The 24,906-nt window shown below is 47.2% G+C and overlaps 1 protein-coding gene across 1 annotated transcript; it reads right to left on the reverse strand.

Moving 5' to 3' along the window:
* Positions 1 to 1,627: 1,627 nt before the first annotated feature.
* On the reverse strand, positions 1,628 to 24,906 carry znf277 (zinc finger protein 277). Its single transcript, XM_080504648.1, has 12 exons — positions 24,873 to 24,906; positions 21,047 to 21,254; positions 15,861 to 15,949; positions 15,663 to 15,745; positions 15,470 to 15,561; positions 12,115 to 12,225; positions 11,632 to 11,764; positions 11,478 to 11,545; positions 10,161 to 10,257; positions 6,493 to 6,535; positions 3,249 to 3,423; positions 1,628 to 1,986 (listed from the first exon to the last, which is right to left on the reverse strand). Exons 1-12 carry the CDS (start codon positions 24,898 to 24,900, stop codon positions 1,797 to 1,799), a joined length of 1,317 nt encoding a protein of 438 aa, XP_080360774.1. The 5' UTR covers positions 24,901 to 24,906; the 3' UTR covers positions 1,628 to 1,796.

The following is a 24,906-nucleotide window of genomic DNA, read 5'->3' on the forward strand; positions in this document are numbered from 1 at the left end:
AGGAAACACTGATGCTTCCTTTAGCCTAGGAAACACTGATGCTTCCTTTAGCCGAGGAAACACTGATGCTTCCTTTAGCCTAGGAAACACTGATGCTTCCTTTAGCCGAGGAAACACTGATGCTTCCTTTAGCCAAGGAAACACTGATGCTTCCTTTAGCCTAGGAAACACTGATGCTTCCTTTAGCCTAGGAAACACTGATGCTTCCTTTAGAGCCTCCTTTAGCCGAGGAAACACTGATGCTTCCTTTAGCCGAGGAAACACTGATGCTTCCTTTAGCCTATGAAACACTGATGCTTCCTTTAGCCTAGGAAACACTGATGCTTCCTTTAGCCGAGGAAACACTGATGCTTCCTTTAGCCTAGGAAACACTGATGCTTCCTTTAGCCTAGGAAACACTGATGCTTCCTTTAGCCGAGGAAACACTGATGCTTCCTTTAGCCTAGGAAACACTGATGCTTCCTTTAGCCGAGGAAACACTGATGCTTCCTTTAGCCGAGGAAACACTGATGCTTCCTTTAGCCTAGGAAACACTGATGCTTCCTTTAGAGCCTCCTTTAGCCTAGGAAACACTGATGCTTCCTTTAGCCGAGGAAACACTGATGCTTCCTTTAGCCTAGGAAATACTGATGCTTCCTTTAGCTGAGGAAACACTGATGCTTCCTTTAGCCTAGGAAACACTGATGCTTCCTTTAGCTGAGGAAACACTGATGCTTCCTTTAGAGCCTCCTTTAGTCTAGGAAACACTGATGCTTCCTTTAGCCTAGGAAACACTGATGCTTCCTTTAGCCTAGGAAACCTTGATGCCAACAGCAGCATCAATCTGTACAAAGAAAAAAAAACTAGCATCACCATCACTTGTAGATGAAATCCTCCTGCTGGTCTGAGTTCAGTTCATCATTTCTGGTGTCGTCTTCTTCTTCTTCTTCTCACAGTGTACATTTCTTCTGTAAACAGACACCTTGAAAAAGGTCCTGGAGCAGGTCCTCTATGTATCATGATCTTGATGTTCAATCAGCCTCCATCACTCCAGAGGAGCAGATCATAACAGAGTCATCACCTCCTGCCCATGAGCCCATGAGCCAATCAGACAAGCTCATTTCAACGACCACACCCAGACCAGCACTAGAAACTCTGCTGGTCCTGAAGAGTTCTGTCAATAACAACATCTGATTGGCTGATGATCCTGTCACTCTACATTTTAACCCAGTAGCAGGTCCAGCTTCCTTCAGAGGGGAGCAATGAAGTTACTGCCCCCCCCCCCCCCGCCCCCCCCAGCAGAGGAGAGGAGCTGTGATGTGTTTAGAGGACATAGGAGATTTGAGCTCAACAAAATAGAACCAGTCGTCTCCTGGATAAAGTTGCTAAAGTCACTAATTGATTCCAGACACAGATTTCAGAATCACTTTTTAATTATTAAAAGATAAAGATAATGTTTGACAGTGCTAGCAGGGCTAGCAGTGCTAGCCCTGTCTGCACACCACTGGTGAATTGGTGATTCATATAAAAAGTGTATATAAACCAGTGTGTGTTGGTAGATTCTGAGGTTTTCTTTTTGTATCCAGATTTCTGAAAGTAATTTTCTGTGAACAAAGAATAGACCCATGAACGCAGGAGGACTCAGAAACACCGACATCACCAAAGTGTGTAGAGAAGAGCTGCTGCATCACAGAATCCTTTATTTACATGAGCCTGTCAGAGGCTGGTTGTTTGATCTGATGACAGCATGTTGAAAACCTCCTGATGAATAAAGGTCAGGAGGGTGAAAGTGCACGTTGAGGGTTTGTCCCGTTCGGTCAGCGGCGAGACGCCGGGTTCCGCAGTAGCTGGTTGAGGACGCTGTTCTGTCTGATCTGTCTCAGGTTGGACACGTCCTCCGCCAGCACCGGGACGTCCTCACCGCGCCGCGTCCCACCGCCTTCGTCCTCCTCGCTGTCGGACAGCGTGCACAGCAGGGCGTCGTTCTCGTACGTGGGGAAGTAGTACCTGCAAGACACCAGGACGTCTTTACTGGTCTCGTCCTGGAGCGTCGAGGGTTCTGGTCTGAAGAGACGCTCTTCCCCGACGGACGGTGGAACACTGACATTCTGCTCTCTACCACTCAACAAGAACACAACTTTATCTTTATTCTTTCTAAGAACTTCCACAACTTGTAGAAGTATTATTGATACTCTTCACTTGTGTATAAAAGCCCTGCTTGTTGACATTATAGAGTACAGTGTGACTGTACAAAGTAAACACTACGATAAAAACTTCAAACTTAAAAAAGAAAGTAATTAAAACCAAAGAGATCGTCCATTCAGTTTGCAGGATCAGCTGTTTGACTCCAGACAGGAGGAACCAAAACAAAAGGTTTGATGTTAATCCTGTTGTCAGGTTCAGTTTGTGTTGTAAATAAAACCAGGTCCAGGATGAGACCATCAGCTAGACCAGTGTTTTTCTACCTTTTTGAGCCAAGGCACACTTTTTTCTTTGGAAGAATCTGGAGTCACACCTCCACCTGAAAATGTTAAAATGTGAACCTCTGTAGCCTCTATTAACAATATAAAGTCTTTCTCATCAAAGTTTGATCAACAGGAATCCAGTAAATCCAGAAAGCAAGGACTTTTTTTAATAGTGCCTCCCTCAGTGTGAAACCTGGACCTGATGGATGAAGAGCTGAGATCCTGGTTTTCAAAAACTTCTCCATCACTGTCACTGACACAGTACTTTGATACAAGATGGTAGCAGGAGGTGGAGATGAACCACACTGACGTCTGTCACTTTACATTTCACCGGCAAAGTTCTGTGCTGCCCTCTAGTGGTGAAGAGTATTGTAGCATCACGGAGTTGGTCGCTGCAGGGCATGATGGGAGTTCAGGTTATGTGTTGCCGGAGGTTATTGAGGGTTATTGTGTGTTGGTTTGTTCTTGTGTTGTGTTTTTGTTCCTCGGTTCAGATCGTTCATTATTTCCTCTAGTTTGGTTTGTTGGATGTTGGTGTGAAACCAGGAGTGAGAAATGTGTTGTGTGGAGTCTCATCCTGTTATGAAGTTCTGGTTGTGTGTGTTCATGTCAAAATAAAAGCCTCTGGTGTTCAGCTGGAAGAATAGAATCTCAACTCAGAGCAATTCTTCCTCGGCGCTCGCCACAGTATTTATACTAGATTACTCTGCACACTGCTCTACCAGCTGACAGCGGCTCACCTGACCAGATCTGGAGGTGAGCCAGATCTAGTCAGGGTCTAGTGGATCCGGTCCAGGTACTCACTGCGGCTGGTCCCAGGCGGACGCCTCGGGCAGCGCCATCACGTGGCCCCGGGCCGCCATGTGCTGCAGGACCTGGGCCCTGCAGGAGAAGGTCTGCTGGCAGCCGTAGCAGCGGCTCTGGTGGATCTGACGGCGGATGAAGTTGACCAGCTTGACCTGCTGGTAGAACTGCAGGTCTGGAAGACACACACCTTGTCCTCAACATGGACTCACACACACCTTGTCCTCAACATGGACTGACACACACCTTGTCCTCAACATGGACTCACACACACCTTGTCCTCAACATGGACTCACACACACCTTGTCCTCAACATGGACTGACACACACCTTGTCCTCAACATGGACTCACACACACCTTGTCCTCAACATGGACTCACACACACCTTGTCCCCAACATGGACTCACACACACCTTGTCCTCAACATGGACTCACACACACCTTGTCCTCAACATGGACTCACACACACCTTGTCCTCAACATGGACTCACACACACCTTGTCCTCAACATGGACTGACACACACCTTGTCCTCAACATGGACTGACACACACCTTGTCCTCAACATGGACTCACACACACCTTGTCCCCAACATGGACTGACAAACACCTTGTCCTCAACATGGACTCACACACACCTTGTCCCCAACATGGACTGACAAACACCTTGTCCTCAACATGGACTGACACACACCTTGTCCTCAACATGGACTCACACACACCTTGTCCTCAACATGGACTCACACACACCTTGTCCCCAACATGGACTCACACACACCTTGTCCCCAACATGGACTGACAAACACCTTGTCCTCAACATGGACTCACACACACCTTGTCCTCAACATGGACTCACACACACCTTGTCCTCAACATGGACTGACACACACCTTGTCCTCAACATGGACTCACACACACCTTGTCCCCAACATGGACTGACACACACCTTGTCCTCAACATGGACTCACACACACCTTGTCCTCAACATGGACTCACACACACCTTGTCCCCAACATGGACTCACACACACCTTGTCCCCAACATGGACTGACAAACACCTTGTCCTCAACATGGACTCACACACACCTTGTCCTCAACATGGACTCACACACACCTTGTCCCCAACATGGACTCACACACACCTTGTCCCCAACATGGACTGACAAACACCTTGTCCTCAACATGGACTCACACACACCTTGTCCCCAACATGGACTCACACACACCTTGTCCTCAACATGGACTCACACACACCTTGTCCTCAACATGGACTCACACACACCTTGTCCCCAACATGGACTCACACACACCTTGTCCTCAACATGGACTCACACACACCTTGTCCTCAACATGGACTCACACACACCTTGTCCTCAACATGGACTGACACACACCTTGTCCTCAACATGGACTCACACACACCTTGTCCCCAACATGGACTGACAAACACCTTGTCCTCAACATGGACTCACACACACCTTGTCCCCAACATGGACTGACAAACACCTTGTCCCCAACATGGACTCACACACACCTTGTCCTCAACATGGACTGACACACACCTTGTCCCCAACATGGACTCACACACACCTTGTCCCCAACATGGACTGACACACACCTTGTCCCCAACATGGACTGACAAACACCTTGTCCTCAACATGGACTCACACACACCTTGTCCCCAACATGGACTCACACACACCTTGTCCTCAACATGGACTGACACACACCTTGTCCCCAACATGGACTGACAAACACCTTGTCCTCAACATGGACTCACACACACCTTGTCCTCAACATGGACTCACACACACCGCGTCCCCAACATGGACTCACACACACCTTGTCCTCAACATGGACTCACACACACCTTGTCCCCAACATGGACTGACACACACCTTGTCCCCAACATGGACTGACAAACACCTTGTCCTCAACATGGACTCACACACACCTTGTCCTCAACATGGACTCACACACACCTTGTCCCCAACATGGACTCACACACACCTTGTCCTCAACATGGACTCACACACACCTTGTCCTCAACATGGACTGACACACACCTTGTCCCCAACATGGACTGACAAACACCTTGTCCTCAACATGGACTCACACACACCTTGTCCTCAACATGGACTCACACACACCTTGTCCTCAACATGGACTGACACACACCTTGTCCCCAACATGGACTGACAAACACCTTGTCCTCAACATGGACTCACACACACCTTGTCCTCAACATGGACTCACACACACCTTGTCCCCAACATGGACTGACACACACCTTGTCCTCAACATGGACTGATACACACCTTGTCCTCAACATGGACTCACACACACCTTGTCCTCAACATGGACTGATACACACCTTGTCCTCAACATGGACTCACACACACCTTGTCCTCAACATGGACTGATACACACCTTGTCCTCAACATGGACTCACACACACCTTGTCCTCAACATGGACTCACACACACCTTGTCCTCAACATGGACTCACACACACCTTGTCCTCAACATGGACTCACACACACCTTGTCCCCAACATGGACTGACACACACCTTGTCCTCAACATGGACTCACACACACCTTGTCCTCAACATGGACTCACACACACCTTGTCCTCAACATGGACTCACACACACCTTGTCCCCAACATGGACTCACACACACCTTGTCCTCAACATGGACTCACACACACCTTGTCCTCAACATGGACTGACACACACCTTGTCCCCAACATGGACTGACAAACACCTTGTCCTCAACATGGACTCACACACACCTTGTCCTCAACATGGACTCACACACACCTTGTCCCCAACATGGACTCACACACACCTTGTCCTCAACATGGACTGACACACACCTTGTCCCCAACATGGACTGACAAACACCTTGTCCTCAACATGGACTCACACACACCTTGTCCTCAACATGGACTCACACACACCTTGTCCCCAACATGGACTGACACACACCTTGTCCTCAACATGGACTGATACACACCTTGTCCTCAACATGGACTCACACACACCTTGTCCTCAACATGGACTGACACACACCTTGTCCTCAACATGGACTGACAAACACCTTGTCCTCAACATGGACTCACACACATCTTGTCCTCAACATGGACTCACACACACCTTGTCCTCAACATGGACTCACACACACCTTGTCCTCAACATGGACTCACACTGTGACGGCAGAACGGCGAGGAGGCGGGACTCACTCAGTTCAGTCTTCAGGCTCTGGAGGTCGAAGCCGTGGGTCTCCTGCAAGCACAGCAGGGGGTCGTGACCTCAGTGGACCCACAAGAGAGAAAGAGAGAGAGAGAGAGAGAGAGAGAGAGAGAGAGAGGTGCTGGACCATAGGTGTGTGTGTGTGTGTGTGTGTGTGTGTGTGTGTGTGTGTGTGTGTGTGTGTGTGTGTGTGTGTGTGTGTGTGTGTGTGTGTGTGTGTGTGTGTGTGTGTAGGTGTGTGTGTGTGTGTGTGTGTGTGTGTGTGTGTGTGTGTGTGTGTGTGTGTGTGTGTGTGTGTAAATGTAGTTGCAGAAAAGCAGTATAATCCAAAGTAATTGAGGTTTACAGACTGACGATGAGAGGAAAGGTCATCATATCATTAACGATGTGATTCTTATGTTTTGTTCTTCAGATGTATTTAGAAGTCAGATTCTAAATTCTTCACAGAATTAATAAGATATTCCAGAACAATCCACTGACTTCAGCCGATTCTTCTGTCAGTTAAAGTGACAGTGTTTGTTGGTGTTTGTGTTTTTATGTGTTACATCGTGACCAGAAAGAAATTATTCATTAATTCATTGAAATCAAGTTTTATTTGGTTGTTTACATTCAACAATTCCCTTCAAGAACTGGATTAAATCAGATTTGTGCAGAGGCAGTGCTTTTGGTTTCAGCCAAAGGATTGATGGTGTCAGAAGCTTCTAGATCAATAAACACCAGTTACTTCCTCTGTCGTCCACAATCTGACATTCTCAACAGAACCATCACTGCTGGACACGTCGCTGGGTGCTACCCACCATGTTGTTGTTTACTACTTTATATCTGTCTGGGGAGTTATCTCATCGTCATCCATCCATCCATCCATCACTCCATCCATCCATCACTCCATCCATCCATACCTCCATCCATCCATCCATCCATCACTCCATCCATCCATCCATCCATCCATCCATCCCTCCATCCATCACTCCATCCATCCATCCCTCCATCCATCCATCACTCCATCCATCCATCACTCCATCCATCCATCCATCACTCCATCCATCCAACACTCCATCCATCCATCACTCCATCCATCCATCCATCCATCCATCCATCCATCCATCCATCCATCCATCCATCCATCCAGAAACTGCTATTGGTGAGGCTCGTTGCAGATGTTCGCCCTTGTGTGTGCAGGTACAGTACATATTTACCCCCCCCCCACACTGAACAACCACTGATAAAGTGAAGGAGTTCCTTTGATCTCCCCTGAGACGAGTCCTTTCCTCTGAGGCATTTCTCCCTCGTCTCTGACAGCCTGACATTTTCCTCCTGTTGCTTTACAACTTTCATTTTTCTTTCACTCCTTCATTTGGTCCAGATGTTTTCACACTGCAGTGAGAGACCGGATCAAACCGCCTGGACAATGTCTCGCATTCCCTTCTTCTTCCTCCCTTCTTCTTCTTCCTCCCTTCTTTATCCTCCCTTCTTTATCCTCCCTACTTCCTCCCTTCTTCTTCTTCCTCCCTTCTTTATCCTCACTACTTCCTCCCTCCTTCTTCCTCCCTTCTTTATCCTCACTACTTCCTCCCTTCTTCTTCCTCCCTTCTGTATCCTCACTACTTCCTCCCTTCTTCTTCCTCCCTTCTGTATCCTCACTACTTCCTCCCTTCTTCTTCCTCCCTTCTTTATCCTCACTACTTCCTCCCTTCTTCTTCCTCCCTTCTTTATCCTCACTACTTCCTCCCTTCTTTATCCTCCCTTCTTTATCCTCACTACTTCCTCCCTTCTTCTTCCTCCCTTCTTTATCCTCACTACTTCCTCCCTTCTTTATCCTCACTACTTCCTCCCTTCTTTATCCTCCCTTCTTTATCCTCACTACTTCCTCCCTTCTTCTTCCTCCCTTCTTTATCCTCACTACTTCCTCCCTTCTTTATCCTCACTACTTCCTCCCTTCTTCTTCCTCCCTTCTTTATCCTCACTACTTCCTCCCTTCTTCTTCCTCCCTTCTTTATCCTCACTACTTCCTCCCTTCTTTATCCTCACTACTTCCTCCCTTCTTCTTCTTCCTCCCTTCTTTATCCTCACTACTTCCTCCCTTCTTCTTTATCCTCACTACTTCCTCCCTTCTTTATCCTCACTACTTCCTCCCTTCTTCTTCCTCCCTTCTTCTTCTTCCTCCCTTCTTTATCCTCACTACTTCCTCCCTTCTTCTTTATCCTCACTACTTCCTCCCTTCTTCATCCTCACTACTTCCTCCCTTCTTCTTCCTCACTTCTTCTTCCTCCCTTCTTTATCCTCACTACTTCCTCCCTTCTTCTTCCTCCCTTCTTTATCCTCACTACTTCCTCCCTTCTTTATCCTCACTACTTCCTCCCTTCTTCTTCCTCCCTTCTTTATCCTCACTACTTCCTCCCTTCTTCTTCCTCCCTTCTTTATCCTCACTACTTCCTCCCTTCTTCTTCCTCCCTTCTTTATCCTCACTACTTCCTCCCTTCTTCTTCCTCCCTTCTTTATCCTCACTACTTCCTCCCTTCTTCTTCCTCCCTTCTTTATCCTCACTACTTCCTCCCTTCTTTATCCTCACTACTTCCTCCCTTCTTCTTCTTCCTCCCTTCTTTATCCTCACTACTTCCTCCCTTCTTCTTTATCCTCACTACTTCCTCCCTTCTTTATCCTCACTACTTCCTCCCTTCTTCTTCCTCCCTTCTTCTTCTTCCTCCCTTCTTTATCCTCACTACTTCCTCCCTTCTTCTTTATCCTCACTACTTCCTCCCTTCTTCATCCTCACTACTTCCTCCCTTCTTCTTCCTCACTTCTTCTTCCTCCCTTCTTTATCCTCACTACTTCCTCCCTTCTTCTTCCTCCCTTCTTTATCCTCACTACTTCCTCCCTTCTTCTTCCTCCCTTCTTCTTCCTCCCTTCTTTATCCTCACTACTTCCTCACTTCTTCTTCCTCCCTTCTTTATCCTCACTACTTCCTCCCTTCTTCTTCCTCCCTTCTTTATCCTCACTACTTCCTCCCTTCTTCTTCCTCCCTTCTTCTTCCTCCCTTCTTTATCCTCACTACTTCCTCCCTTCTTCTTCCTCCCTTCTTCTTCCTCCCTTCTTTATCCTCACTACTTCCTCCCTTCTTTATCCTCCCTTCTTTATCCTCACTACTTCCTCCCTTCTTCTTTATCCTCACTACTTCCTCCCTTCTTTATCCTCACCACTTCCTCCCTTCTTTATCCTCACTACTTCCTCCCTTCTTCATCCTCACTACTTCCTCCCTTCTTCTTCCTCCCTTCTTTATCCTCACTACTTCCTCCCTTCTTCTTCCTCCCTTCTTTATCCTCACTACTTCCTCCCTTCTTTATCCTCTCTTCTTTATCCTCACTACTTCCTCCCTTCTTTTTCCTCAGTTGGTTATAAGAGTTGGTTATAAGAGTTGGTTATAAGTGTTGGTTATAATTGCAAGTGCAAAGAAAGACTTGTATTAAAGTGTGTGCAGGGAAACAATCCTGAATTAATGGGATACATTTATGAAAATAAACAACAACAATCAGATGTATACGTTTAACAATTTATAAAATTGTATCAATTTAGAATGATTTAAATGTAAATGCAGTGCAGGCGCTCAGTCTGAACGTATCAAAGCTAAACTAATCAAACAGGTTTGAAATGAACGGTTCACCTTCATGTGTGTGTAGATCTGGTCCATCGTCTCAGACTGATGGTCACAGAAGAGACACACAGCAGAGACGGGGTGAGCCTGCCAGTCCGACCAATCACTGAGGAGCACAGAGACCAGCAGTTGAGGCGTGACTGACCTGGGGAGTCCACACTAGACGAGACAGACGCCGGGACTTTGTGGATCCAGGAGTCAAACACATTCCAGGAACCACATGATGAATATATATATATATATATATATATATATATATATATTCATCAAGTGGTTCCTCTGAGTGCCTGAAAGAAATTACTTTGTTGTATTTGGTGTGATATAAATAAAGTTGAGTTGAATTGAATTGGCACTGTAACTTTAGTCGGCTGGACCAATAGAATGATACAATAACAGCCTTTAAATTTAAACTTCAAAGTTTGTCTTTTTTGTGGTGCAGAGTACACGTGATGAAAATACTGACATCCTGCAGCTGTTGCATTCTGGGAGTTTTTACAAACTGTCCTTGACAGCCAGACTTTGTGGGTAATGCCAGTTTGTTAGCGTTCATGGCAGCCTCCCTGGAACCTCGGCTCGGGTCTCAGGTCTTCTTCACACCTTTCATGCGAAAACGCGTCATTTTTGTGTTTTCGTTTGAGAAAACTTTCATGTTTACACAGGAAATGATTGAAAACGATGTCCATTTCTACAGAAATGGCAGAAACACTGAAAACAATGTAGTTTCCATGATGGGCCACTAGTGGGAGCTGTTGTTTGTTCTGGTCATGAAACCACAGCTGCAGCAGAGAACACTGGGTTGTAAACATTATCAATGGCAGGACATCGACATGCTAGTGGACACACCACCAAGGTGGATTGTTATTATGGCGACTGTCAAAATAAAAGCACCAAGTCCAGGAGAACATGGACTGGGAGTCACGACACCACGGAGGAAACCTTGTTCTGATTGTCTCTACTGAGCATGTGCAGAAGAACTCGTTCCTACGGCTGTGGTGCCTTGCTCATGAGCAGCGTTTTCCTCCGTCTATATGGAGATTCAGCGTTTCCCACATTTGCTCTTCAGTGGTTCTAAGCACCGCCGTCACGTGAAGAGATTCTTACTATGAAGTGGAAATTTTGCATTTCCACTTGCAAACATTGAGGGATAAACGTGGCCTCGGTTAGTGTTGTGTTGTGTTGTGTTGTGTTGTGTTGTGTTGTGTTGTGTTGTGTTGTGTCTTCTGCTCTCACGTCGTTTCACACCCCTGATGTACGTAGAGCTAGAACAAGAAGTGTGTTGTCTCCAGACCCGTGTGCTGAGACATGTTGGCTGGGAGGATTACTCACTCGTCCTCTTCGTCCCCCAGCTCCCGGTCGTCCTCACTCTGGACGTCCTCCCAGGTCTTCCCCAGCTCCTGCCAGGGACAGACAAACACCTTCAGGCCACTGTGAGGACCAACACATCCTCCAGCTCTCTGCTGGTCTGTTCCTCTGTTCCTACCAGATAGTTGATGACGTAGAAGCGGTCGTACTCGTGGTTTTTGGCGTTGATGCGGCGGTGAGCTTTCTTCCTCATGTGATCCTTCAGGGTGGTTTTATCTCGGAAGGTTTTCTCGCAGTACAAACACTGCAGACTGGAGGCAAAGGAATGGACCTCTGTCAATCAACTGGCGAGGTCCCCAACTATCACATATTTAAAGAAGGAGCATTTGAGAGTAGTTTTCCTGGTCCAGAGGTCCAGAGGTCCAGAGGTCCCAGGTCAGGTGGTAAAACGTCAAACTGAAGGTTCTGGTTTCATACTGACGTGGTCAGAATTCTCCCCTCCAACCATGTTTTTACAGGCCAGTGTGCTTTAGAAGGACCTGCTGTGTTAAACACTCTGCTGGAACTGATCTTGAGCCCAACCTGGTTTTTGGATTTCATGAGTTCCCCTTAAAGATGAAGCAAGGCACATTTACCATTGAAGTCACGTGACAGTTCTTACTTGTCCAGTTTGCTCTGCAGCGTGTCCAGGAACTGGTCACAGTAGACGATGTTGTCCGGCAGCCCGATGCTGAAGGAGTGCTCTCGAGCCATGTGGTTCAACAGGGACGACCTGCAGACATGAAGTCAAGCCCCACCAACCAGACAAACTCTTAACGTCTTAGTGAGTCTGTAAAGGAGTCAAACAGGAGGCCTGGGGGCCGGAAACGGTCCGCCGACAAACCAACAACAACATGCTCACAATTTCAAAACATCTCGTAGCTGACTGAACAAAGTACTGAGACTTCAAATAGTGAAAAAAGTGAAATATTGGTGATGAATGATTTAACTGGATTCCTGCGTCTTCACTGTGACTCACACTGACTCCATCAGCTGGTCAATCTGTTCACTGCAACTCTGCATCGTCTCCGTTAAGCTTCACACATGGAGGCAGATTGAAGACTACATATTAGCACCGAGAGCCTGAACGGTTTGAGCTATTCCTCTTTTTTAGACAGTTCACCTTCTGCAGCCATTGTTGTGTTTTAGCATCGCTTTTTTCCATTTCTACCGTCTTTATCCCATTAGAGGCCAGTTCGTACTCGCCGTGTCAGCAAAGAGTCTGTGTGACGTTACAGTGGCTCTGACTCTTCTGTATTCCACCGAACACAGCCGAATGTTGTGACTGTGCTCTGACTGCTCTGCACCAGAACCCACTGATGCTGGTGGAACAATCAGCAGCTCGGGAAGCTCAGTGGTTGGAAGGCGTCTGGACTCTGGATGGACTCTGGATGGACTCTGGATGGACTCTGGTCGAGGTTCACACAAGGATGTGTCCAATTAAAGGCTGTCCTGGACAACGTTCACCATCCTCTGTTGGAGGTGAGACAAAGAGTCTCATCTCAATGGGCCGGTAGTTCTTTCCACCAAGAAGAACCAGGAACCACTTCGGTGCCAGTCCCAGTGCTTAGTTGTTCAAATCTGCAATCTTTTCACAACCAGATGCTTTTCCATTGACGAGGAATCCAGCGAGAGCCGTTATTCTGCACTGCAGCCAAGATGTCTGACCAGGAAAGACTTCCTAGACTTCACATCATGTAGGAAGCCATTGTGGCTCACTGGAAACCTGGTCCAACACCTGGTCCAACGCCTGGTTCAACACCTGGTCCAACACCTGGTCCAACGCCTGGTCCAACGCATGGTTCAACGCCTGGTCCAACGCATGGTTCAACGCCTGGTTCAACACCTGGTTCAACACCTGGTTTCAACACCTGGTCCAACGCCTGGTCCAACGCATGGTTCAACGCCTGGTTCAACACCTGGTTCAACACCTGGTTTCAACACCTGGTCCAACGCCTGGTCCAACGCCTGGTTCAACACCTGGTTTCAACACCTGGTTCAACGCCTGGTTCAACACCTGGTTTCAACACCTGGTCCAACGCCTGGTTCAACACCTGGGTTCAACATCTGGTTCAACGCCTGCTTCAACACCTGGTTCAACACCTGGTTCAACACCTGGGTTCAACATCTGGTTCAACACCTGGTTCAACACCTGGTTTCAACGCCTGGTCCAACGCCTGGTTCAACACCTGGTTCAACACCTGGTTTCAACACCTGGTTCAACGCCTGGTTTCAACACCTGGTCCAACGCCTGGTTCAACACCTGGTTTCAACACCTGGTTCAACACCTGGGTTCAACATCTGGTTCAACGCCTGCTTCAACACCTGGTTCAACACCTGGTTTCAACGCCTGCTTTAACACCTGGTTCAACACCTGGTTCAACGCCTGGTTTCAACACCTGGTTCCAACACCTGGTCCAACGCCTGGTTCAACACCTGGTTTCAACACCTGGTTCAACACCTGGGTTCAACATCTGGTTCAACGCCTGCTTCAACACCTGGTTCCAACACCTGGTCCAACGCCTGGTTCAACACCTGGTTTCAACACCTGGTTCAACACCTGGGTTCAACATCTGGTTCAACGCCTGCTTCAACACCTGGTTTCAACACCTGGTTTCAACGCCTGGTCCAACGCCTGGTTCAACACCTGGTTTCAACACCTGGTTCAACGCCTGATTTCAACACCTGGTTCCAACACCTGGTCCAACGCCTGGTTCAACACCTGGCTTCAACACCTGGTTCAACGCCTGCTTCAACACCTGGTTCAACACCTGGTTTCAACGCCTGCTTCAACACCTGGTTCAACACCTGGTTCAACACCTGCTTCAACACCTGGTTTCAACACCTGGTTTCAACACCTGGTCCAACGCCTGGTTCAACACCTGGTTTCAACACCTGGTTCAACACCTGGTTTCAACACCTGGTCCAACGCCTGGTTCAACACCTGGTTTCAACACCTGCTTCAACACCTGGTTTCAACGCCTGCTTCAACGCCTGGTTCAACACCTGGTTTCAACACCTGCTTCAACACCTGGTTCAACACCTGGTTTCAACACCTGGTTTCAACGCCTGCTTCAACGCCTGGTTCAACACCTGGGTTCAACATCTGGTTCAACACCTGGTTCAACACCTGGGTTCAACACCTGGTTTCAACACCTGGTTCAACACCTGGTTGTGTCGATAAATGGTACAAAATATGTGTAGCTTGTTTTAAAGACACAGTTGTGTTTATTTTTTTCCGCCTCTGTTCACCAACAATGTTGTCGATTCTTGTTTAAGCTCCTGAGTTTGGCAGAGAAGCTGCTGGAGGCTCTGCTGGTCTCCTCCTGATCATCCAGTACAGAATTAGTCCGAGAGGCTTTCTCGAACGTGAACTTCCCTGGTAAATGCAGGAAGCTCTGGGTCTCGCCTCAGTCCACAGCTGAAAGATGGCAGTTCATCGTTTCAGTTCTCAATAACGCCGCTCCGAGCTGCTGACGTATCTGCCTGGCTCTGGCCGAGCTCAGACAGCTGCTCACTAAACACCAGATCTGACGACTCTGGATCCGGAAACAAAGGAGGAGTTGTAATTCAGGCTTCCTTCCTCTCCGCAGCAGCAAACAGCCGGTGACATGTTTATATACAACTTCTAGCTGCATGTGCGGCCTTATTGTTATGATATTTTAATTACTTGTTCATTTCTTGATTGCCAGAATGATTGTACCAGTTAATCTATCTGATATTGTGATCTGTTGGACACCTTGGATTTCTCTTCTAAAGTATCATGTCTCAGTCCCTCTATTAGGAATCTCATCTTTCCTCACCTGCAGTGAAAGCAGGCAGCGACACAAGTTTAACTACTGAACCACTCTGTCATCTAAAGGTCACATTTGTCACCTTGAACTGTGAAATACAAGCTGACTGGAAATACAGCAAAAACAAGCTTTGCTGTGAACGCTTGAGGAGCCACTACAGAGGGTCTGAAGAGCCATGTGGACCTGTTTCCAGAGAATTCCTCACTGCAGAACATGCAGAGACGATGGAAGCTGCCGTCCTCCCTCTCCCTCTGCTGCTGCTCCAGCACCTCCTCCTGCACAACACCAACACATCACGGCGGGTTCAGGCTCATGCAGTCGTGCTCAACATGGAGGATCCACGTCACAGAAACTCTGAATTCTTTATGATCCCCACTAGTCGCTTCTGCTGGAGCTTTTCTCTGAAGAGCCGGTCTTCTGGAAGGACGTCGCACAGCAGGAAGTACTCCTCCTGTTTCTCTGCAATGTTGACATCATCATATCAGCAATATGTGGGAATGAATGGTTACTTAACTATGAGGTTAACACGGAGTGTGAATGAGCTTCTATCAGTTTGTACAGGCGTGTCACTCACCCACTGGGCCGGTGGAGTTGGTTTTGAAGACGCTACAGAAGTCGGTGAGCGACTGCTCCATGAATCTGCCCCTCCAGTACAGCAGGTACCTGATGGGAACCAGAGGAAGGTCAGAGCTGCTCAATACGATGGAAACAGCTTCAAGGTGATGAGACGGGCAGGAGACAGCAGTCAGGAGCCCCATCACCTGTGTGAGGAATTCACTGTACACAGGTGAGACAGGCTTTATCATCTCTGATCTCATTCATCTCTTTAAACCAGTGATTTTCTACCTTTTTGAGCCAAGGCACACTTTTTTCTTTGGAAAACTCTGGAGTCTCACCACCACCTGAAAATGTTAAAATGATAAACTCTGCAGCCTCTATTAACAATATAAAGTCTTTCTCATCAAAGTTTGATCAACAGGAATCCAGTAAATCCAGAAAGCAAGGACTTTTTTTAATAGTGCCTCCCTCAGTGTGAAACCTGGACCTGATGGATGAAGAGCTGAGATCCTGGTTCACATTCTTCCTTTTCAAAAACTTCTCCATCACTGTCACTGACACAGTACTTTGATACAAGATGGTAGCAGGAGGTGGAGATGAACCACACTGACGTCTGTCACTTTACATTTCACCGGCAAAGTTCTGTGCTGCCCTCTAGTGGTGAAGAGTATTGATACATCATTACTCTGCACACTGCTCTCACAGCTGACAACGGCTGCGAGAGCAAATGTTTTTTTAGAAAGAAATGTGAAATGTGATAATTTCCCACGGCTCAGCTGACGATCTGGAGGAAACACCAGTGTGTCGTGGAGCAGAGGGTGAAGAACTCTGGTTTAGAGGAAGACACAGGACCTGGTCAACATACAGAGCTGCAAGAGATCCGACAGGCTGAGAATGTTCTAGGTCTCTACAGAGTTTATCTAAAACCAAAACCACGTCGGCCAAATGCCACTACTACAACGACTGTCTAACCCGGGATTTTCAAAATCATAGACAATTTTGTAAACATTAACAATGTTCTTAACAAATCATATAAGGTTCCATAAACTCAATTAAAATTAATAATGACATTGAATATGACAGTTCTAACAATTCTAGAGCACTTTTCATACAAACATACATGCAACACAAAGTGCTTCACATAAAAGAGAAAAAATAAATAAATAATAAAGCGCACACGCGCACACACACACACACACACACACACACCAACCCTAACGGCCCGTAACAGAATATAAAAACTGATATAAGTATGATATAAGAATGTCCGGCACTGATGATCCAGGAGAGAAAACACCACCCTGGGGGGTCGTCTACACCCAGAGGAGCCACAGACTACAGCTATGGGGGGCCCCGTCACAGGGGCCGCCCCCACCCAGCCGGTCATGAGCCCCCACCACGGTCAGTGAACCGCATGTTGAGCTCCACCACCGAGGCCAGAGCGACCCCCAGGACGACGCCCCCCACAGGCAGACCAGACTCTACTCCTGATGAAGACCCCCCCCCCCCCCCCCGTGAGGAGACACTGGAGTAAAATAAATAGGAGCTGATAAAGTGAATCAATAAATGAAAATAAAAGATAAGAAAAATGTAAAGTAAAAATAATCAACCTATAAAAATAAATAAATTAAAGCTTATAAAATGAATTCCTAAATAAAGGATTAAGCTAAAACATTAACGTCAATTACAAAAAAGAATAAGTAAAGCACTGTTGATAAAGTATTTTATTGGTTATTTTCTGATTGTGATTCTGAGGAGGAAGCTTCCTCCACCACGGACTCCAGCGCTGTAGTTTACGTGATGCACCTGAACACAACATTGACGGCAGTCAGCAGCTGGAGCTCCGGACCAGGAAGCAGCAGAAGCTCACCAGGAGCACAAATGTCACTTTTAAGGCCCGTTTTGGAGAAGCAGAGGCTAAAAACAGCAGGAATCTACATGCAGAAGTAGAATCTGGAGGCTTGAAGCCCGTTAACCCGTAAAAATCCATAAATTAGCTGCATGGTGTTGTAAGCCAGAGTTTAAAGCCTCGGACAAAAGTCACGGCTTATTGTCCGGAAAATAAGGTAACTGGAAAAGATTGATTAGATATTATTATCACTCATAAAACCAAGAGGGGAATGAGCTCAACCCAGCAGCCATGCTGGACACCGTGTGGAGTGAGAGATGGAGCACACATACTGTGGGCGTGGCCAAACATCAAACAAGAAAAGGATATGAGACACAGATCTTGTAAAGTTCTGCACTTGGGACACATGACAAGAAGAGGATGAGTATCTAATGAAAACACTGTTGTTGGCAAGTCAAACGTCAAGCACAAGACTAACGCTATGGTTCAAACTGACACCCCGACCATGGAGCGGAGCTGTGGAGGAGCTTCAAACAAGAAACCCTGATTTGATTACGTTTGACTGAAATGAATTCTAGGAACTGCAGGTGACGAAGTATAGGTGCCAGTTTGACAAGACTTCAGTTACTGCAGTTCATGACTGTCAGGAGGAGGTGAAGAACAGTGTTGAGGAGGAGGTGAAGAACAGGGCTGAGGAGTGTCAGGAGGAGGTGAAGAACAGTGTTGAGGAGTGTCAGGAGGAGGTGAAGAACAGTGTTGAGGAGGAGGTGAAGAACAGGGCTGAGGAGTGTCAGGAGGAGGTGAAGAACAGTGTTGAGGAGGAGGTGAAGAACAGGGCTGAGGAGTGTCAGGAGGAGGTGAAGAACAGTGTTGAGGAGGTGAAGAACAGTGTTGAGGAGTGTCAGGAGGAGGTGAAGAACAGTGTTGAGGAGGTGAAGAACAGTGCTGAGGAGGTGAAGAACAGTGTTGAGGAGGTGAAGAACAGTGTTGAGGAGTGTCAGGAGGAGGTGAAGAACAGTGTTGAGGAGTGTCAGGAGGAGGTGAAGAACAGTGTTGAGGAGGAGGTGAAGAACAGGGCTGAGGAGTGTCAGGAGGAGGTGAAGAACAGTGTTGAGGAGGTGAAGAACAGTGTTGAGGAGTGTCAGGAGGAGGTGAAGAACAGTGTTGAGGAGGTGAAGAACAGTGCTGAGGAGGTGAAGAACAGTGTTGAGGAGGTGAAGAACAGTGTTGAGGAGTGTCAGGAGGAGGTGAAGAACAGTGTTGAGGAGGTGAAGAACAGTGTTGAGGAGGTGAAGAACAGTGTTGAGGAGTGTCAGGAGGAGGTGAAGAACAGTGTTGAGGAGGTGAAGAACAGTGCTGAGGAGGTGAAGAACAGTGCTGAGGAGGTGAAGAACAGTGTTGAGGAGTGTCAGGAGGAGGTGAAGAACAGTGTTGAGGAGGTGAAGAACAGTGTTGAGGAGGTGAAGAACAGTGCTGAGGAGTTGAAGAACAGTGTTGAGGAGGTGAAGAACAGTGCTGAGGAGGTGAAGAACAGTGTTGAGGAGGTGAAGAACAGTGCTGAGGAGGTGAAGGACAGTGTTGAGGAGGTGAAGAACAGTGCTGAGGAGTTGAAGAACAGTGTTGAGGAGGTGAAGAACAGTGTTGAGGAGGTGAAGAACAGTGCTGAGGAGGTGAAGAACAGTGTTGAGGAGGTGAAGGACAGTGTTGAGGAGGTGAAGAACAGTGCTGAGGAGGTGAAGAACAGTGTTGAGGAGGTGAAGACCAGTGCTGAGGAGGTGAAGGACAGTGTTGAGGAGTGTCAGGAGGAGGTGAAGAACAGTGTTGAGGAGGTGAAGAACAGTGCTGAGGAGTGTCAGGAGGAGGTGAAGAACAGTGTTGAGGAGGTGAAGAACAGTGTTGAGGAGGTGAAGAACAGTGTTGAGGAGTGTCAGGAGGAGGTGAAGAACAGTGTTGAGGAGGTGAAGAACAGTGCTGAGGAGGTGAAGAACAGTGTTGAGGAGGTGAAGAACAGTGTTGAGGAGTGTCAGGAGGAGGTGAAGAACAGTGTTGAGGAGGTGAAGAACAGTGCTGAGGAGGTGAAGAACAGTGTTGAGGAGTGTCAGGAGGAGGTGAAGAACAGTGTTGAGGAGGTGAAGAACAGTGCTGAGGAGGTGAAGAACAGTGTTGAGGAGGTGAAGAACAGTGTTGAGGAGTGTCAGGAGGAGGTGAAGAACAGTGTTGAGGAGGTGAAGAACAGTGCTGAGGAGGTGAAGAACAGTGTTGAGGAGTGTCAGGAGGAGGTGAAGAACAGTGTTGAGGAGGTGAAGAACAGTGCTGAGGAGGTGAAGAACAGTGCTGAGGAGGTGAAGAACAGTGTTGAGGAGGTGAAGAACAGTGCTGAGGAGGTGAAGAACAGTGTTGAGGAGGTGAAGAACAGTGCTGAGGAGGTGAAGAACAGTGTTGAGGAGGTGAAGGACAGTGTTGAGGAGGTGAAGAACAGTGCTGAGGAGGTGAAGAACAGTGTTGAGGAGGTGAAGACCAGTGCTGAGGAGGTGAAGGACAGTGTTGAGGAGTGTCAGGAGGAGGTGAAGAACAGTGTTGAGGAGGTGAAGAACAGTGTTGAGGAGGTGAAGAACAGTGCTGAGGAGTGTCAGGAGGAGGTGAAGAACAGTGTTGAGGAGGTGAAGAACAGTGTTGAGGAGGTGAAGAACAGTGTTGAGGAGTGTCAGGAGGAGGTGAAGAACAGTGTTGAGGAGGTGAAGAACAGTGCTGAGGAGGTGAAGAACAGTGTTGAGGAGGTGAAGAACAGTGTTGAGGAGTGTCAGGAGGAGGTGAAGAACGGTGTTGAGGAGGTGAAGAACAGTGCTGAGGAGGTGAAGAACAGTGTTGAGGAGTGTCAGGAGGAGGTGAAGAACAGTGTTGAGGAGGTGAAGAACAGTGCTGAGGAGGTGAAGAACAGTGTTGAGGAGGTGAAGAACAGTGTTGAGGAGTGTCAGGAGGAGGTGAAGAACAGTGTTGAGGAGGTGAAGAACAGTGCTGAGGAGGTGAAGAACAGTGTTGAGGAGGTGAAGAACAGTGCTGAGGAGGTGAAGAACAGTGTTGAGGAGGTGAAGAACAGGGCTGAGGAGGTGAAGAACAGTGCTGAGGAGGTGAAGAACAGTGTTGAGGAGGTGAAGAACAGTGCTGAGGAGGTGAAGAACAGTGTTGAGGAGGTGAAGAACAGTGTTGAGGAGGTGAAGAACAGGGCTGAGGAGGTGTAGAACAGTGTTGAGGAGGTGAAGAACAGTGCTGAGGAGGTGAAGAACAGTGTCAGGAGGAGGTGAAGAACAGTGTCCGGAGGAGGTGAAGAACAGAGGAGTGTGTCCTCCTCTCACTTCGGCAGGTCAGCGATCAGTGTGACATCAGCGATGACCAGCTTGTGCTCCAGCAGCAGGTGTTTGAGCAGCTCGTCTTTCTGGAGCGCCGACTCGGAGCAGAAGAGACACACCAGCAGCTCAGCGGCGCCCCCTGTCTGCACGGTGGCGGTACTGCAGCAGGCCGGCCGCTCCGGGAAGCACAGAGGCTCCAGGATACTGTCCTGACCTGTGAGGAGAGAAGCTCACGTCAACAACATTCTTTTACTGCATTTACGTCACTACCTTGTTCAATCTCTTCTCAATATCAACATTTAAAGTCCTAGTGAACTGAAGGTTCCACCTCCAAAACTCTCTGGTGTCTCTTCTAGAACATTTTCCTGCTAACTTGCTGAAGGTAAAATGTTAAAACACGACAATCTGTGAGAAAATAGCCGATAAACGGCGCTATTTCCTCTGCTGGGCGGAGCTTCTGACAATAATAGAGTGACATCACGAGTTGTGCACACGCCCAAGTTGTGTTTACATTATGGAGGATCAGAGTTTTGACCACCAAGAGGCTGAATTGAACCATATTTCATCATCATGGTCATTTCAAACCCAGTGATTGATGAAGAAGACACAGAAGGTGGTTCTGCCATCGGTGACCCCGTCTGGAACATGTTTGAGGAAGCAGAAGACGCTTCGTCCTCCATTCGTCCTCGTCTCCTCGCCTCAGCAGCCGCCACTTTTCACCTTTGAGGCTTTGAGGCTCCTGACTTTTGGCAGAACGACCGGCTTCCTGGATCCAACACGTCCAAGAGCTAGAAGACTGAATCACTGAAGATGAGTCCAGGTGTTACTTGATCGTCTACTAGCCACCCGAGCTAGTGGCTCCTGCTAGCCGCTAGCCGTACGAGCTAACGGCTAGCCGCTCCCACCGCCCGTGCTCCTTTCCTCCTCTCTGGTCTCTTCCAGGCTCAATCTTTCATCACGGCTCATAAAACCCGACTATAACTTCAAAACACTGTTAAAACTTTGATATTTAAGAGGAAAACAAGCCGATATAAACACAACAGATCGAGATCTGCACAACTCTTGACGTCACACATAGTCGGAGGAACCTTAGAAGTAGTACACCAACTATTGTTTTTTGCAAAGTAGTGTTTTACATTTCACTGGGACTTTAAGGCTTAATCTGTTTTTAGTAAAGACAGTTTTCCCTCTGTTGTCTTCATCTCCTAATAAATGACACATTTTGTCGATAATATGAAAAATTGCAGTACGAAGGCGGGATAGTATTTAATTTTCATCATATGAAATGTGCTATATCAGGACATTTTACATCAGAGGCCACATACGGTCGTATTTCACCTCCAGTGGACCAGACAAGTAAAATATTACACGAAAAACCATAAAATGTCATCTTTAAAATTGTATCTTTGTTGTGGCGCAGACTATATGTGATGGAAATGTCTGTAGTTTCACAAAACAAATAATTACTAGCAACTACTAATTCAACATAAAGCCAATTTTATTTAAACTTCTGGTGGAAAGTAGCAGGAAATGCTTCTTGTGACGAACCAGTGCTCTATAATAGGGCTGCACGTTATGAGCTGAACTTGATTCACAATACAAACATTTTAAAGGTGTCATATTACGCTAACTTGACTTTATAATGGTTTTCTAACAGTAATGTGTGTCACAGCCTGTGTACGAGGCCCAGACAGTGGAGAACGATCGTCATCTCCCTCACTTGCTCCAATGTACAGTGAATGTGTGTTAGTCACATCAGAAGCAGAGGTTTTTTTCCCTTCGTGACCTCATGCAGGGAAACAACCACTTCCTCTGGTAGTGATACTTTAACTACAATGTTTCGACCTGAACAAGAGACCAATGACATCCATTCTTGTGAATCTGACTCTGAAAGGGGTCAAACATTCCCAGCAGGAGAAACACGGTGTGTTTAGGGATGCAGGACAGACGTTGTATGTTACTGGCTGTTGTTTTAGCTTAACTGACATTTCAATCTCTGCCTCACTGAACATCTATGTTGGGCACAGAAAAGTCTGCAAAGCGCCAAAATATATATTTCAAAATAAATAGCTTATATATTTAATGACAAATGGTACCTACTACAAATCACACCTTACTTAAATTCTAAGTAATAATATTAAGTACTGCAAAGCTGTCAAACTCCACCAAAAGTGTCCTGGACAAGTTGACATTTGACCTCATATGAGTTACAACAATGGTTGTAAAATTCCCTAATGAAATCCTGCCTCAGCCCCTGAACAATGATGTGAAATTGTTAATATAAAAATATAAAAATTATAATATTGGCCCTTTAAGTAATCACATTAATATCTTTGTGCCAATTCATTTGTTGTTTCTGTCTAGAACTTAAACTTTTTTTTTGTATATAGTTATTGGGAATGTTGTCGTCAGTTAATCACACTCTGACACACTTTTTGAGTTTCCAGAAAATAACACACAGTAAACGAAAACTCCGTTCATCACAGTTTAGCCACACGATGCTACACTGAGCATGACGGTGTGGAAATTATAAGAAATGTAAGATATATTCTGATCCAGCTGAAGACTGAAGAGTCCAGCTCAGCAGACTGAAACACCAAGAAATGTTACCCTGGGTGGATGGATGGATGGATGGATGAGTGGATGGGTGGATGGATGAGTAGATGGATGGATGGATGGGTAGATGGATGGGTGGATGGATGGGTGGATGAGTAGATGGATGGATGGATGGGTGGATGGATGGATGGGTGGATGGATGGGTGGATGGATGGATGGGTGGGTGGGTGGGTGGATGGATGGATGGATAGATGGATGGATGGGTGGATGGATGGATGGGTGGATGGATGGATGAGTAGATGGATGGGTGGGTGGATGGATGGATGAGTAGATGATAGGGTCGATGGATGGATGGGTGGGTGGGTGGGTGGATGGATGGGTGGATGGATGGATGGATGGGTGGGTGGATGGATGGATGGATGGATGAGTAGATGGATGGATGGATGGATGGGTGGATGGATGGATGAGTAGATGGATGGATGGATGGATGTGTGGATGGATGGATGGATGATAGGGTCGATGGATGGATGGGTGGGTGGATGGATGGGTGGATGGATGGATGATAGGGTCAATGGATGGATGCATGGATGGGTGGATGAATGGATGGATGGGTGGGTGGATTGATGGGTGGATGGATGAATGGATGGGTGGATGCATGAATGGATGGATGGATGGGTGAGTAGATGGATGGATGAGTAGATGGATGGATGGATGGGTGGATGGATGAGTAGATGGATGGATGGGTGGGTGGATGAGTAGATGGAATGATGGATGGATGGATGAGTAGATGGATGGATGGATGGGTGGGTGGATGAGTAGATGGAATGATGGATGGATGGATGAGTAGATGGATGGATGGATGGGTGGGTGGATGAGTAGATGGAATGATGGATAGATGGATGGATGGATGGATGGATGATCGGGTAATTTTTTAAGACAAAACTCCATCAGTAAGTGAGGTATTTATCTTATAACGTGTCTGCGCATCCAGTACTTCCGGTTCTCTCACAGGTCTGGGCTGATTTGGACTGAACGATTCTCTACTGTGTGTAAATAACAATAAACAATAATAAACCTCAGGCACAACACGGAGCCTTTCTAATAGATTTCAAATAGTTTTGCGGAGCGCAGCAGAGTTGAGGGAAAACAGGCTCCCGGCCCAGCGAGCCGCCGCGGAGCACCAACCACCGTAGAACGACACGATCCCGACAAACCGGAGGAATTAGAACCCGGTGGATCATTTAATTCATCAAAACATTCAGAATCTGCTCCGTACCGTTTCTGACCGAACCACCAGCAGCCATCTTGGA

Source organism: Blennius ocellaris (assembly GCF_963422515.1).
Source record: "Blennius ocellaris genome assembly, chromosome: 11".
Classification (NCBI taxonomy): Eukaryota; Metazoa; Chordata; class Actinopteri; order Blenniiformes; family Blenniidae; genus Blennius; species Blennius ocellaris.